Here is a 13,594-nt window from a genome sequence, read left to right as displayed (position 1 = left end):
ATAAACCGTTACTGTTAACTCGGCTCCTCAGTTACTGTTTCAGTAAAAGAGAAACATAAAAAAGTGCATGCACAAATTGTGTGAAGAGTGGTCTTTGCTCAAAAATGAGGCAGGGAGGGAGAGACTGGAAGTACCTCAGTGAGACAGACAGAAAAAACATGGGCTCTGAAGAGCCTCATGTAAATTCTGGCTGACAAACCAATGCTGGGGATCTTTGGATCAGAACCTTCCTGAAGGTAAGTGAAGAAGGAGCTGCATCTCATCAGATCCAGAGGAATGCAACTGGTTCCTTGCAGGTCAGAGATTAGCTCTCTGAATTGGTGTCGAGGGAGGCAGCATTGTAAAATGGCCACTACAAAGCTGAAGCTTCTGGACTAAGCATTGAGCAGGAGCAGTGTTTGGAAGGAATGTTGTGACCTGGTGAAAAGATTTCAATAACCAACTGACACAAATCAGAATTTGGAAAAGGCAAAGAATCTTGTGAGTAGAAAATAACATTAATGGACAGATTGGGATTTTGGCAGAAAGGAAAGAAAGAAGGGGGAAAATTGCAGTTTAAATTGTTAAGCCCAAAGAGAACTGCTTCCTCTAAACAACTTGGAGACAGAAATGAGAATTGGCTAACTCATTGAAATACAAACTTTGAATTAGGATCTGAAAAGATTGTGTCTTTAAAAGAGATTAACTGGGAAACTCACGGGAAAAGAAGGAGGTGGGAACGGAAGCTAAAAATACCAATACTAAGGACACTTGCTTTGTTGTAGTTTGTTCTAATTTACACATCTTAAGCAACCCTAATTAATGAGAGGTGGAAACAACAAGAGGAAAAATCAAGAAAAAGCGTCGTTTCTTCATAATTTTATCTTTCCTGGATTTAAAACTACTAAGTTGTATCACTGAAAATCATCGAGTTGAAAGAATACGGAGCCATTTGCCAGAGGGAAGAACAAAGAAAGTGAAGCATTTAAGGAGGTCATATAGTTTTCATGTTATCATAAAATATTTTAACCAACCTTTAAAATAAATCCATAAATAAATAAAATAAATATTTTAAACAAAATAAAATAAAATTTATGACACTCCTGCTTTTCCTTTCAACCAAAGATTTGTAGAGTATATTGTTTTTGCTTGTTTGTTTGAATGTTTCTGATTGCTACCATGAACAAGATAAAACACTTGTAGGTTTTGCAATGTTCTTTTGTATTGTCTATTTCCATCATGCCAAAAAAAAAAACAGAGGAAGGCTTTCTGTAGCTTGTCAATAAATGAATATTTGCATTTAGGAAGCATCTCTCTCTGTGTTAGTAATGCTTTGATGATTAGCATTGGAAAGATATTTTTACTTACACAGTAAACTATAATATAAATTAAGTTGCACCAGTATGGGTTTGGATGATTTCTTCATAAATATGTTTGTAATAAAAAGCACTCACTTTGGAATTTGAATTTCTAGAGCAGAAAACCCAGCAGTACAGTTGATTATGTTGATTCTTCACTGTTTTTTTTAGAATATTGAGCTAAAAGTGGAAGTGAAGAGCCTGAAGCAAGAGCTCCAGGAGAAGCAGCAAAGTTTAGAAAAAGCATGGTAAGCAAAGTATATCACGTAGATTAACATTTTATGAACATGGACCATGATCAATAGGAGTCATAAATGTAAAATGCTACATCAAGGAGCACAAAACTTTTTCTATAAAATATCAAACCCTGCCTCTCCTCCACCTCTGTGTTATTGAAGGTCTGAAGGCCAAGTAGTGTGGCAGCCATTGAATAGCACTAGTCTGCCAGCAAGGAGACCATAGAAGTCGATGATCCCACTTGCGTTACTCTAATGTGTCTTACATGGAGGTGCCTTTTGCTCTAGATATGTGAAAATTTCAACAGCTCAACCTATGACCATAACTAGGACCAGAATTTCCATTGCTAAGGAAGGCAGCTGTTAATTGAATCATGCTTGATTTTAATATTGATATTAGAAGAACCACTAGAAATTGGCCCCAAATTGATAAGGAAAATCGAGGAATATGGAGAGGTGGCAGGGATGAAAATAAACAAAGAAAAAACTGAAGTATTAGTTAAAAACATCACAGATAAACAAAAAAGGAATTGACAGAGAAAATTGGCTTACAGAGAGTAAAGAAGGTTAAATATCTTGGTATCTACCTAACAGCAAGGTGTGTGACAATCAAAGACATAAAACTAACACAACAAATTAAATCAGATCTAGAAAGATGGAAGAATTTATAATTATCTATAATAGGGAGAATAGCCACCATTAAAATGGACATACTACCAAAATTACTCTTTCTATTTCGAACAATACCGATAAAATTAGAAAATATTTTTTTTGATGAACTAAATAGAACAATTCTGAATTATATTTGGCAAGGTAAAAAACTGAGAATAAAATAGAAAATGCTACAGGAATCCAGATGTAATGGGGGCTTTGGACTTCCTGATTATCAGGTTTTGTGATCCACCAGTGGCCAGTGAGCTGGTTGCAGATTTGGACCGTGAGTAGGTTGGGGAGGAACATGGGCCAGTCCTGGAGGGTTGGATGAGGGCTTTGTGTCAGAGGCAAAGAGGGGACCAAGATCAGCTGGTAGTTATTTGCTGCATCTGGAGCCTCTGGAGCCTGTCATCAGCGAGGCAGAAGAACAACGGGAGCCTGTTCCCAGTGTGTGCATGCCAGTGGTGGGTTTCTGCCAGTCCTCACCGGTCCGTGCGAACTGGTGGGAGCCGGCCCTGGCCCGGTTGCTCACTCCACCCGCCCCTCCGGTCGCTGCTCGCTTGCTCCCCCCACCTGTCCCCAGACTTGCCTAAGATGCCTGGCCACCAGCAAGTATGTGCATGGGGGTGGGGATGGCGGCAGGAGATTACGTGGCGTGGCTGGCATCTTTGGCAAGTTTGGGGACCTTGCAAGGTCTTTGTAAGGTCCCTGGACTTGCCCAACAAAGAATGGGGTGGCAGGGCAGCCCCTTGTTTTGACAGCAGCCTCGTTTCCAATTGGGGTGGGGAAGAAATCCATCTTTTCTGTCCAGAATGCTTGGCTCGCTCCCACTGCCCGATGCAATCTCCTTTCATTCTCCCTCTGCCTCCTTCACTAGTTCGGGCAGCAGAGAATGAAAGGAGATCGCATAGCCGAGGACAAAGGAGCCTGCAGCCCCCTTTATTCAAACATTCAGGCAGGGGGGGGGGCTTTCTCGCATGCTTTCTTTCTCTGACGCCGCGCCGGATTCAGCAAGCACCAGGCAGCGCGTGCCCTTGGGCTTGTGCAGCAGCCGAAGAACAGGAGGCGATGATTTGGCTGCTGCACAAGCCCACGGGCACGCACTGCCCTCTTCTCTCTGATAGCCGCCTGGTTGGAAAGGAGGAGGCGGCTCCGCTGGTCTGGAGCCCATCCAGGAAGACGAGGAATACGAGGGGGATCCCTCCCCCCGTGGATGGGCTCCGGACCAGCGGAGCCTCCTCTTCCTTTTTAACCATGCGGCTATCAGAGAGAAGAGGGCAGCACGTGCCCATGGGCAAGAAGCGCAAAGGAGGAGCAGAATGGCCTTAATCACGTCGAGCTGCCCAGTAAAAAAAAAACACCTTTCCCTTCTGTAGAAAAAAAAAGGAAAAAAAATTCCAGAGACTGACTGAAGGAGGGAATTCCTCAGTCAGGGCACCCTTTGCTCCGCCACAGCAGCCTTTTCAAGCAGGATCAGTCTAGTTTGAAAACCTCGCCTTCTACTTCAGCGGGGAAATTCCCTGCAGCCCAGGCTCCATCCTGCAGAAAAAATCTCCTTCGCTGAAGCTCGATAGGCGAGCACCGCCTCCACCCGCCAGAATCTCCAGAGAGAACTTGGCAACTAGTTGAGGAGCGACGAGCAGCGGACTTGAGCGTTTGCACGCATTCAGCCAAGGTCCTGCTGAGCCCCGCTACTTTGGACGACCTGATGGATTTTACGATGGACGTGCACCCCCGGGAGGTGTTGAAGAAGGACAGGCAGCTCAGCCTGATTCAGGACCACAGGCGCGACAGTGGCTTACAGACAGAGGGGGGGGGAGAGAGGCAGAGACTGATAGACAGACAGAGAGAGACACACACACAGAGTGAGAAACACACACACACACACACAGGGAGGGAGGAGATACAGAGCGAGAGATAGAGAGAGACAGACACACAGACAAACAGACAGACAGAGAGAATGACAGAGAGAGACACAGAGGGAGGGAGATAGAGGCAAAGAGCCACACAGAGTGTGAGAGACAAACAGACACAGAGAGAGAGAGACAGAGAGAAACAGAAAGAGAAAGAGAGAAAGAGAAAGAAAAAAGAAAGAAAAAGAAAGTGGGAGAGGGAGATGAAAGAAAGATAGATAGATAAAGGGAGAGAGAGACAAAAGGAAGGAAGGAGAGAGAGAGAGAGAGAGAGAGAGAGAGAAAGAAAGAAAGAAAGAAAGAAAGAAAGAAAGAAAGAAAGAACTTATGACCACAATTGAGTCCAAAATTTTGGTTACTAAGCAAAAGTGTTGTTAAGTGAGTTTCAGCACATTTTTCAAATTGGCCATGCCTACCAGGCACATGACCGCTGAGCCACTCCCACAAAACAGGCCACACATACAGAATAGGTTCTAAAAAAAATTGAAACCCACCATTGGCGCATGCGCAGAGCTGCCAGAAGGCAAGAACAATTAAGAGAACAGGGTCAACTTGGGAATAAAGCTTAGAGATGATTGGCCCCTCCCATAAGACATAAAAGAGGAGCGATGGGACATGAACTTTTGCATGAAGCAATTAATTCATCTGGTCGGTTCAAGCTTTGAAAAGTTTTGTTTGAATCTGTGCTAAGTTTGGCCTTGCTCTGCATTTGGCAATTAGGTCTCTGGCAGCATTCCAGGGAGATAAGGTGGGTGTTTATCAACATTTCCCTGAAAGACTGTGGCAACTCAAGCAGACATCTGTCAGAACCTTCACAGACTGTTTGTGAAGCCTTGCAGACTGTTAATGACCATAATTTACAGCCGTATAAATAAAAGAGGATTTTGGGATTAAGATTGTGATTTATGCTTTCTCCAGAAGCCTAGGTCAGAAAAATCAGGCATCAGCCCTCACATGGTTAAAAAAATGGGTAAATTTGAAAACTAGAAGACTATTATTACTAGAGGGACATGATTTGCAATTAGGCTGGCATGCCTTCCTTTGGTATGGTAGAAGTATGGTACATAAATACTTTCAGAGGCACTATGTCAGAAATGTGGGAAATGTTACCAAATGGGAAAAAATTAAAATACCTGTCTGCTAAGTGCTGGAAATGTAACCAGACTCCAGGTACTTACTACTGCATGTGGTGGATGTGCAGTAAAGCAAGAAAATATTGGGAGAGAATACAAAACTGGCTGGTAATTAAACAGAATATTGATTTGAAATCAGAAACATGTCTGCTAGGTATATTACTGGAGGGCTATGATAAAGGGACTGCATATTTAATTTTACATATACTGACAGCAGAAAGGATTATATATGCTAAATATTGGAAAAATGTGAACACCTTACCAGAGGAGGTCGTAATTCAAAAAATTTTAAACTGTGCCGAAATGGTCAGATTAACCTTTAAAATTAAAGATGAAGACACAGAATATTATATGATTTGGAATAAATTTTATGAATGGATAGAGGCAAGAGGTAGAAATTAGAGAAAGTAAGATTATAAATGTTAGCACTGAAAATAGAGATGTATATAATTACAACCACAATAATCAACAAAAATGTAAATATGCTGATGTAAGAAGAAACTTAGTTAAAGCTTTTTTGTTATATTATTACTATTGTTACTATACTATCATTATTGTTATTAGTTTGTATGTTAATATTTAATATCACTTCTTTTTGTTTTTTTATTTGTAAATAGTATACCCTGACAATGCACTGTTTTCAAAAAATGTTTCTGGACTTCCGCTTCCGAGACCAAATGGCAACGGACGCGTAGTCCGCCGATCGCTCCCTTGGCGGGTTCCAAAAGGAACACAGGAGACTTGAGCGAAGGGTCTCCTGCTGAAAGGCAGCTTGCTGGGACCCCCCGCAGTCGGCAGCAGCCGGTGGGGGTGTTTTCCCAGCTTCGCCTAGGCGCCAGGGAGCAGTGGGGGGGGGGGGTGAGTGACATTGCCTCTTCGCCGGACAGCTCTGGGAGGTTTCAAATTTAAGAAGAAGATACAGCCGAAGTGTGGTGAGAGGGAAGTCTCCCCAAATCTTTTATTGGTTTGCTTATTGGATGGATTGTAGCTTGTTTGGAACTTGGTTTCAATTTCGGAAGAAATACGATTGGAGGGGGGGAATCCACCCCCCTCTGAAAAGCGGCGCTTGTAAAATCTCTCTCCATGCAGGAGAGAGAGGGAGTTTAAAAACTACTTTCACTCTCTTTTAATAATGGGAACATAATTTTAGACTGCAATTGCGGAAGAAAGGATGGCTGAACTGGCTCTTCTTTGAACTATGTATGGGAACTTGGGATGTTGTTTCCTGACCACCTGTGAAGGCTGAGCCAAGATGGCCACTTCCTCCTTCTTCTTCATCCTTACGGAAAAGATTCCTTCCTTGCATCTCTAGGAGCCTCTCTAAAACTTTTTTCCATTGGACTTGGAACATTTGGACTTATCTAATTGACTTGACTAGAAGATTTATTCTCCTTTGGATTTGTTTGCCTTGTGATATCTAACGACTGTGCCCTCCTACAGATGCCAATTCTCTGTAAAGATTTATAACAGTCTCTGAGCTTTATGATGGCTCCGAAAAAAGTACCGACTGGCAAGACTTCTTCGGCCCCGACATCGTCTACTTCCAGCCCTGTCACCCATCAATCACAATTGGGGTCTTTTCTACAACTTAAGGCCCCTGAAGAAAGCTTAAAGGATTTATCTACTCAACAGATGCTTCAATCTCTCTTAAAGGGACAGGACGAAATAAAAACAACAACTTGCAGACCCAAATGATCGGCTCGGAGAAACGCAACAACAAGTCACACAAAATGAATGGAGAATAGGTGTACTGGAGGAGGGTGCGGTTGGGGTGAGGGAGGAGGTTAGAACAATCCAAAGGGGAGTGTAGAATTTGAAAACCACATGATAAAGATAGAATTTGAAAGGATGTCTTTTTTCCTTAGGTTTCAAAACCTGGAAGAAGCAGAGAATGAAGATCTTAAGGAGATTATGACCACAATATTAGCTGAATATATTAATAGAGATAAACAACAACTTGGGTGGGATATTGACCTGATTTATAGGATTAACTCAGCATATGCAAGAACACATAATGTTCCAAGGGAAGTTCATGTAAAATTTCTTAGAAAAACCACAAGAGATGAGGTTCTATGAGCTCAAAGGGGTGGACCACTAAAATATAAAGATAAAGAAATAACTATTCTTAAACAGATCCCAAAGAAAGTAAGAGATAAGAGGAAGAAATATTCCTCTTTAGCAAAAAAGTTATATGATAAGAGGGTCTGGTTTAAATGGTTATTACCAGAAGGCATGCTGATTTTTTGGGAGGGCAGTAGAACCAGAATTACTACAGTTATGGAGGCTGAGGCTTTCATGAAGAGGCATAGTGCTCTCCTAGATGGATTAGGGGATTTTACACAAGAGGGAGGGAGCGGCTGAGGCTCTGCCAACAGACGGGGGGGAGGATGCAACAACTAGAAGACTCAGATCACAAAAATGATTTGAAACATTACTGCAATTGTTGTTACAATGTATTTTTATGAAGTGATACAAAAAAGAAATGATTGAAACATATTGATTATTTGTTAGACCTAGAACTGCTAATACTTAATGTTGATGCTTTTAAATATTTTTTATATTGTAAAAGTAGCGAGATTTGGGAGGACTTTCTTTTTCTCCACACGATGCAGCTGTCTAAAAATTTTTATATCCCTATTTACACTTTTTCCTTGAAAAATTTGTAAAAATCAATAAAACTTTACAATAAAAAAATGTTTCTGAATAAAATTTAATAAAATAGAATCTGGAAAACCTGGATTAATGGTTTAGCTAGGGAGTCCATTTACTTGCTTACTGCACTGGATTATTCAGCCTGGAGTTTACAATTTTTCCCACCTCAGATTGTGTTTCCGCTTCTATCACTACAGAAGGAGATTGAGCTTGGATGGATGCTCTTATGTTAGACCCAATTACTTGTTTCAACAAGCTACAATGAAATTCTGGGTCAATTTCCCCTAGACTTCTGGGTAGACTGAGTTGAACTGTAACTGGGTTAACTATCTTCACTATTGGGAATGGACCTAGAAATTTTGGACCCAATTCCTTGCTAGGCATTCCTAATCTTATGTATTTGGTAGACACAACAACTTTGTCTCCCAAAAGGAAGGGGTTTTGGTGCGAGCAATGTTTCTCAGCTTGCTTCTGGTAGGCTTCTGCCGCAACTCCTAGAGCCTTCTTTGTATTCTCCCATCCTTTCTTTAGCATGTCCATCAATTCACTCAAAGACATGAAGGAAGGAGGTTTTCTCGGCAACTCAGGCATGGCAACAACTTCCATGCCACTGGTAATCTGGAAACCTGCTAATCCTGTGCTCCTGTGTACCGCATCATTGTACGGCACTTTGGCGAAGGGTAGCAAGTCCGACCAGTTGTCTCGCTGATAGTCCACAAAACACCGGATGTATTGTTCCACCACCGCATTGTCTCTCTCTGCTGCGCAATTCATGCTGGGATGAACCTCTGAGCTCAGTTCTTGTGTGGACCCAATGGATCTCAGGACCTCTCTCCAGAACTTGGCTGTGAACTGGACTCCGCGGTCTGAAATGATCCTCTTGGGTACTCCGTGCAGGCGATAAATGTGTTTCAGAAACATTTTCGCTAATTCATTTGCGGATGGCAATCCTGAGCAAGCAATGAAGTGTGCCTGCTTAGAAACCATATCAATAACTGATCAAATTACTCTATTCCCACTGCTGTCTGGGAGTTCCACGATGAAGTCCATTGCGACCTCTTCCCATGGCCGTTTAGGGCTCTCTGCTGCAGGTGCTGTAGGTTCTGGGCTCTTGGATTCAATCATCTACGGCTGGCCTTTTTCATCCTCCGAGGCCTCCCCCTTGGTAGGACTCTCATCACCTAAAGTTGGGGATCCTCTTCCAGAGGTCGTTTGGGCTTTTCCCCCTCCAAGGCCTCTTCCTTAGTTGGACTCTTTGTCACCTTAAGTTGGGGATCCTCCTCCAGAGATTGTTTGCTCTTTTCCTCCTCCGAGGCCTCCCCCTTGGTAGGACACTTCGTCACCTTAAGTTGGGGATCCTCTTCCAGAGGTTGGTGGCCCAGATGACTCTTTTCTGGTGGCATCTGGGGCCTTCTTCTTACCACTGTGGTGGTTGGTGCGCACGTTTGTGGCATTGGGGCTGGAGCCAAGCACTCTGACGCTCTGTGGCCAAGTTGACAGCAATGGTGGCATTTTATTGGCCCCCACGAAGGAAGGAACCTAGTTTCATCTCTAAACTTAGGAACCTCTTCATCACATTGGACTGCTATCCATCTTGCAGCTTCCCCCTTGGTAAACCCTTCTTCCCTTGTGGAGATTGCTTTTCTGTAGGAAGGTGGGGTAAGAACCTTTTGGGGTATTGCAGATGCACCTTGTCCCGCTTCCCATCCTGCAGGCCTCTCTTTGGTAATCCCTTCTTCCATGGTGGAGATTGCTTCTCTGTAGGAAGGTGGGGTAAGAACTTTTTGAGGCATTGCAGGGGAGACTGGAACTGGTGGGGAGGTCAATCCCTCGGTTGGCCACTGCCCAGTTTTCTGCCATGGTGCCATCTGCTGAGGGAGGACAGGTGCCCACTGGCATTCCTCCCATCCATGACCTGGGGTTAAGACCCATCCCAGGGTTGCCTGCTTCACAGGTTGCAGCTCAACCAATGATGGCTGGCTAGGGGGCCTGGTTATGTGCCAAGGACCCTCCTGCTGGCTTGGAGGAGTTATGGGCCAAGTAGGTGGCCTCTGCTGGCTTGGAGGATTTTCCCATGCTGATGGCAAAGGAGGTGGCCAGTGGCATCTCATCCATCCATACTGACCGAACACAGGTAAGAACCTATTTAAGGACATACCTTGTGGCATTGAGAGTGGCCAAATGCCGATATTGTGCCGCTCTCATTGCATCCACAGACAACCGCCCTGCCGCCCTGTTTCGGGTGACCCGCTCCCTTCTGTCACAGAGGCCGCGGGAAGCCCCCTTGCAGGGCAGGGCAGAGGAATTTGGGGGATATCTGCAGGATAAAATCGCTCAGATCCGGAGGGAATGGGTCTCCCTCAGTGATCCAGGGGGGACGTCCGAGGCTAGTCTTGAGAGACCATTCTGGGAGGAGTTTGACTCTGTTGCCACCGATGATTTGGACAGGTTGAGTGGGCGACTGCAAGCCACCACATGTTTATTGGACCCATGTCCCTCCTGGCTTGTACTGGCATCCTGGGAGGTCACACAAGGCTGGCTCTTGGGACTAGTGAACGCTTCGTTGAGCAAGGGGTTCCTACCAGCCGCCTTGAAAGAGGTGGTTGTGAGGCCCTTACTCAAGAAGCCTTCTCTGGACCCAACTGAGCTAGCTAATTATCGTCCTGTCTCCAACCTTCCCTTCTTAGCGAAGGTTGTAGAGAGTGTGGTGGCCATACAGTTCCCACGTCACCTGGAAGAAACTGATTATCTAGACCCACACCAGTCCGGCTTCTGACCCGGGCACAGCACAGAGACGGCCTTGGTCGCGTTGGTTGATGATCTCTGGAGAACCAGGGATAGGGGCTGTTCCTCTATCCTGGTCCTATTAGACCTCTCAGCGGCTTTCAATACCATCGACCATGGTATCCTATTGTGCCGGCTGGAGGGGCTGGGGGTAAGGGGCACCGTTTTACGGTGGTTCTGCTCCTACCTCTCCGACCGGAAGCAATGTGTGTTGGCAGGGGAGCAGAGGTCGACTCTGAGGCCGCTCACTTGTGGGGTGCCGCAGGGGTCGGTCCTCTCGCCCCTCCTGTTCAACACATACATGAAACCGCTGGGTGAGATCATCCGTGGTTTTGGGGTGGGATACCATCTGTACGCTGACGACACGCAGCTGTACATTTCCACCCCGAACCACCCCAACGAGGCCATTGACGTGATGTCCCAGTGTTTGGAAGCCGTACGGGTCTGGATGGGAGACAACAGACTTAAACTCAACCCCTCCAAGACGGAGTGGCTGTGGCTACCGGCCCCCCGGTTCAACTAGCTGACTCCATCGCTGGCCATTGGGGGCGAGCAACTGGCCCCCGTGGAGCGGGCGCGCAATTTGGGCATCCTCCTAGATGCCCGGCTGTCTATGGATGACCATGTGGCAGCCGTGGCAAGGGGGGCGTTCCACCAGGTTCACCTGGTGCGCCAATTGCGCCTTCTATTGGACCGGGATGCCCTTCGCACAGTCACTCATGCACTGGTGACCTCCCGTCTGGATTACTGTAATGCTCTCTACATGGGGCTCCCCTTGAGATGTACCCGGAGACTGCAGTTGGTCCAGAACGCGGCCGCGCGAGCAGTTATGGGGAGTACGAGGTACTCCCATGTGACACCTCTCCTGCACGAGCTGCACTGGCTCCCTGTAGTCTTCCGGGTGCGTTTCAAGGTGTTGATCACCATCTTTAAAGCGCTCCATGGCACAGGACCTAGTTACTTGCGTATCCTTCCCCATATATCCCTGCGACCAATTCGCTCTCACAGAGAGGGACTTCTCTGGGTGCCGTCCACTAAGCAATGCCAGAGAGTGGCGCCAAGGGGTAGGGCCTTCTCTGTGATGGGCCCAGCCCTCTGGAATGACCTCCCCCCCCCCGACATTAGGACAACTACCGATCTCCACTCCTTCCGCACGAAACTCAAGACCCACCTGTTCCAACTAGCAGGCCTGGCTTGAATTATAACTACATTTTCTAATCCCCCTGGACAATTTTAAATTTTAAATTAATTCTGACTTTTTGGGTATTTTAATTGTTTTAATCTTACTGTGTTGTTTTAACTCATGATTATTTATTTATGTATTGTAAAATGTTTTTGTATATACCTCCTCCTCGTCATTTGTTTGTATGTTGAATTGTACGCCGCCCCGAGTCCCTTTGTGGAGAGGGAGCGGCCTATAAATTGAATTAATAAATAAATAAAATAAATACTCTGGGAAGAAAACCCAATCTGGTTTTGCTTCATTTACTGGTTGCAGCCCCATTTGTGGTGGCTGGCAAGTGAAAGATGCTGGGCAAATCCCTTCTTGCTGCTGGGGTTGAAATTCCCATTTTGAAAGGGAATCTGTCACCCACTCAGTTGCTGGGTAATAAGTCATTTCATTTATTGCTGTCTGGAAGGAGTCAAAACCTCCATTCCAAGCCTTGCTTCCAAGCTGGGGGGAAGGAGGGGGAGCATGCACTCACGTTTTGCTAAAGAAGTTGGTCTGAGACTTTCATTCCTCTTGTCGTTTCCAGTGTGCAGAATCTTTTTCCCTTCTACATTCCTCCAGATGCAATAAATCTTCAAACAGAAACTTCTTCGCCTCCGAGGCTTAGCAAGGAAGCTCAACAGAAATTCCTTTGCACTTTGAAGTTTCGGCACTCAGCTTCTTATCACCAAAAGCCTTCTCATTATTTCTTCGCTGATATTTTACGCTGTCCCGGTCAGCGTTGGAAATTCAGCACCCCCCCATCACCAGCCCCTCCCCCCTTGCGAGGGGGAGGGTGCTAGTGAATTATTTTAAAGGTGAGATTTGGGATAATGTCAGCGTTCTAAATACCATGTATGAAATAAATCATTGTCCAAGGCAGAATCATCCTTAAAGTTCCCATTTATTCATACAGGCAAGTTAGCACGTCTATGGAATTCCAACACTGATTTTCTTCCTGGAATTCCACCCAGTTGATAGTTCATGATCTATCCCCACACCCCATAATCCATCACATGTTCCAATCATCATCTTCCACTCTGGCATCTACACCCCTCTGCTTCCGGTCAGGTGTCGAGGTGCGCAGACAAAAGATGACCTTGGCTTCTATAAAAGAATGACAACATACATTCCACAATCCTACTCCTTTCTATTCCCCCCTCCCAACTACTACACTAATGAACACATAGGAAATTAATAAAAAGTGTGGCAGGCCAAAGATCCTAAAAAGAAATAACTACAGGCCTGACAGTCTGTTTTATTAATTTGGAACTTTAAGGATAACTCTGCCTTGGATTCTGATTTATTTCTGCATGATATTTGGAACGCTGACATTATTCCAACTCTCCCCTTAAAATTTTTACTTTTATAGGGGTACTGAATCCCAGTTCTGACCCAATCCTGGGCAGGACGAAATTTCAGTGGAGATGGAGGAAGAAAAGAATGCAGCAGAGAAGGCCAAAAATAATGGATCGCTTGTATTTGTCGCTACTATCTATGTGCCTTCTAAAGAAATGGTTGAAGCTGCAGAAGCTAGAGAAAAGGAACTCTGGCTGGGAGCTCGGCGAAAGGAACCAAACCCCAGACTTACCTCGCAGATGGAATTAGACCTGCGAGATGAAGCCTCAGGAGTTATAGCTTCTCAAGAAAGCCTGCTAGAAGGAGAGGGGGGCAT

The 13,594-nt window shown here is 45.1% G+C and overlaps 1 protein-coding gene across 1 annotated transcript in view; it reads left to right on the top strand.

Annotated features, from left to right (window-relative positions):
• The window catches only part of PDE4DIP (phosphodiesterase 4D interacting protein), a 356,229-nt gene that overhangs the window by 40,905 nt on the left and 301,730 nt on the right, over positions 1-13,594 (top strand). Inside the window, exon 2 of the mRNA XM_081947133.1 lies at positions 1,509-1,585. Within this exon, the coding sequence (XP_081803259.1) occupies positions 1,509-1,585 (77 nt within the window). The remainder of the gene's footprint in view (positions 1-1,508; positions 1,586-13,594) is intronic.

Source organism: Natrix helvetica (assembly GCF_964273705.1).
Source record: "Natrix helvetica genome assembly, chromosome: 3".
Lineage (NCBI taxonomy): Eukaryota > Metazoa > Chordata > Lepidosauria > Squamata > Natricidae > Natrix > Natrix helvetica.
Note: the sequence above shows the minus strand (reverse complement) of the source record. Positions and strands in the feature narration are given on the sequence as shown.